At 66.2% G+C, this 3,267-nt stretch overlaps 1 protein-coding gene across 1 annotated transcript; it reads right to left on the reverse strand.

Annotated features, from left to right (window-relative positions):
• Positions 1-40: 40 nt before the first annotated feature.
• MNEG_11593 (hypothetical protein) lies at positions 41-1,410 on the reverse strand (the record flags this gene model as incomplete). Its single annotated transcript, XM_014039934.1, has 1 exon — positions 41-1,410. A coding segment is annotated over one exon (1,370 nt), but the record flags the coding sequence as incomplete, so codon positions are not given.
• Positions 1,411-3,267: the final 1,857 nt, after the last annotated feature.

Below are 3,267 nucleotides of genomic sequence, written 5' to 3' on the forward strand. Positions count from 1 at the left end.
GGCGCCGGGGCCGCGGCGGTGGCGCTCGCGCTGCGAGAACAGCATCTGATCAGGCTGCTGCATCGGCTGGGGCTCCTCTTTTGCGGGCTCCTCAGCTCCTGCGCCCCTTGGCAGTGGCAACTGCGGCAGCTGCGGCGGCAGCTGCGGCTGTGGTGGCTGCGGTGGCAGCTGCGGCTGCTGCACCTGCGCCTGCGGGGGCAGCGTCTGCGACAGCAGCGTCTGTGGGGGCTGCGCCTGCGGGAGCTGCACCGGCCGCAGCTGCACCTGCCGCAGCTGCACCTGCGGCAGCTGCGTCTGCGGCCGCTGCTGCGGCTGCTGCAGCTGCTGCGGCGGCACTTGCAGCTGTGGCTGCGGCAGTTGCAGCGGCTGCAGCTGCGGCTCCTGCCGTTGCGGCTGCTGCGGCTGCGGCTCCTGAGGTTGCCATTGGCGATACTGCGGCTGCAGCTGCGGCTGCTGCTGCACTAGCTGCTGCAGCTGTTGTTGGGCGGCGGCAAAGTTGCCGCCTACGCCGCGCGGAGCCTGGCCAGACGGGGCCTGCCGCCGCGGCTGGTGCATCTGCCGCAGCTGGTTGAGGCCGCCATGCTCGTATTCGTCGGCGGCGCCGCCGTCATGCCACATCTCGTCGCCGCCCGCCGGCTGCCAGTGCTCATGGATGCGCCGCAGGGCCGCCGTGCCGGTGGCCGCGGGGCGCTCTCGGCCGCGCTCTCCGCGCCGTGCCGCGTTGTGGTGCTGCTGCTGCTGCTGCTGCTGCTGCTGCTGCTGCTGCTGCTGCTGCTGCAGCTGCTGCTCCTGCTGCCGCTGCCAGTAGCGCAGCGCGTCGGTCCTGGCGCTTTGCTGCTGCTGAAGCTCGGCGTCCGCGCCGGCCTTGCCGCCCGGCAGCAGGCCCTTCGCAGCGGCCTGCTGCTCCTCGCGCGCCCGCTGGCGCCCGTGGCGCCTGCCCGGCCAGTCCTGGTCCCACTGCTGCACAAGATCCTCCTCACGGTCTTCAGCCGCCAGTTGGTGCGGCTGCAGGTCTTCCGTGGCCTGCGTGTCGCTCCAGCCGTCGCTGGAGAGATGATGCGTCGGCGCAAACGGCAGCTGCCGCGGCGGCGGAGACGGCGCCGCCATCCGCCACCCTGGGCGGTAGAGGCCCGCGGCGGCGGCTGAGGCGGCGCGCGACGCGGGGGCGGCGCGCGGCTGCTGCCATGGCTGCGCGGCGTCACCCATAGCGCGGGCTTTCGGCGCGCCGTGGGCGCCGGCGTGGCCCATACGGCGCTGCTGCTGCTGCTGCTGCTGCTGCTGCAGCCAGAGTAGTTGATCCTGGGCCTGCTGAGCGCGCGCGGCCTCGAGCGTCAAGTCGCAGGCCACTGCCTGGTCGCCGTCATGCAGCTGCCACGGCCCAGTCCATGCGTCGTCGCTCTCGACTCTCATGGCAGCGGGCGCGGCCCGGTTACGCGTCGTTGGGGGCCGGGTTCGTGTGACTCTGTGCATTGAGGGATTGGCGGTGCGTGGCAGCAGGGGGAGGGCCGCGGGGATCAGCCGCACGAAGGCGGGCACGGAAGGGCGGTGCTGGGCGCTCATCTTCGCCCCGTCGCCGCCCCTGGAGGGCACCCCTTCCCCACCCAAGCGCGCTCTGCAGGTGCCCAGACCCGTGCGATATACTCACAGGGACAACGCCTGCCGTGCAAAGGCCCGCCGCCCGCGCTCAAATTCACCCTGGCAGGTGATGTGCGGAGGGGTTGGCTGCGCAGTTTGCGCGTTATCCTGCAAGAATCACGTTTTAATCAAACGACTCGCACGTGGCCCGTGGAATGGCCGCGTTACGTTTTTTGGGAAGATTGCGAGAAAGTAATAAGCATGCGCAGTTCTTGACACCCATGACTACGGTGCCAGGCAATGCATTGCCCGACGTGTCGAGTGTTCGGTGTAACAGCTTATTCTTATGCACCCCTACCTGCGCGGTGGCTACAGCCTTCTGGACCGCGTGCATTTGGCGATCATCAGTGCAGATCAGATGGACAGCATCAGCACAACCAAGCTTGAGCAGTACGATTACCGTACCGCCATCAAGCGCGTGAACATCTTGATTGAGCGTCTGCAGGAGGCCAGCACGCATGCGACGGGCCCAGCTGATCCGCCGTCGCAGCTTGCTGCTGCGCTGCGCTTCTGGCGAAGCAACTGGCGCGGTGTGCTGGCGCTTGTCACGCTCTACTCGATCCCTACAGCCGCCGTTACAGCCCTTGTTTTCGCAGAGCGCCACAAGCGGGTGTGCAGGCGGGCCTGACTTGAGAGAGGGCCAGAGGCGCGCTGGGCAGCTGCTCTATCAGCCCTACTCTTTCTGCTTTTCAATGTGCAATGGCGAACTTGCCTCACCTGCCTTATCACTCCTCAATGCTTGCAGTCGGAGGAGCTGTGGCACAATGAACAGGAGAAATACATAAACTTGCAAACAGCCGGGTGAGAGGGCAACAGCTGCGTCCGACTGCTGAGAGCAATCGACCTACTTACTGCGTCATTCCTCGGCGGCGTGACGTCGAGATTCAAGAGCAGTGCGGGTGTGTTGATGTCAGTGCAATGGCGGCCGAGTGTCTCGTGTGGAGTTCTCAATGGGCATGGCGCACCCTTCCATTCCTTCAGCACATTGCCCCCTTGGTCCGAATGCCCCCAGTTTGCGCGGACAGATGGAGCGCGACAGGCAGCTGCTGCACAGCTTCAACCTTGAACTGCGGCAGCTGGAGGGAGCCTGGCGGCTGCAGCCGGCTAGGGCACGGCTGCTGCAGCTGCTGCGCTCGGGCGGCAACGGGGCTGGCTCGCAGGTGGGTTGGTGAGGGGCAGTGGGTGGGGGCGCCGAGAGATTGCAACCCGGGTTGCGGCGCACGTGATTGGGGGCTTGATGTTTTTGCATTCAAGGTGAAGGGATCCTGCTATCGAGCTGAAAAGTACGCCCTGCACGCGTGCCTCATCCCGCAGGGGGATGCGGGACTGCCAGCAGAGACAACTTCTGTGGGAGGCGTGTCCACGCGGCCGCCTGGCGACTCTGAGGAGGTGTTCGCTCTTCGTCCTGGACCCCAGGGCCTTGGACGCGGCTTCATCATCTGACCGAGCGAGGTAGGCCACTTGAAGTTGCGAGCTTCGATCGACCGCACGAGGCAACAATTCGGCTTTCGAACTAGGCTCGATGCTGTCTCGTTTCAGTTTGCATGCTTGCCAGTATCGAATATCGACAACAATCTTTTGCTCAGCCTGCTTGCTGCCCCGCGTGGACTGCTTTGACCCTCCCATATCGCC

This window comes from Monoraphidium neglectum (genome assembly GCF_000611645.1).
Source record: "Monoraphidium neglectum strain SAG 48.87 unplaced genomic scaffold scaffold02819, whole genome shotgun sequence".
In the NCBI taxonomy this organism is placed as follows: domain Eukaryota; kingdom Viridiplantae; phylum Chlorophyta; class Chlorophyceae; order Sphaeropleales; family Selenastraceae; genus Monoraphidium; species Monoraphidium neglectum.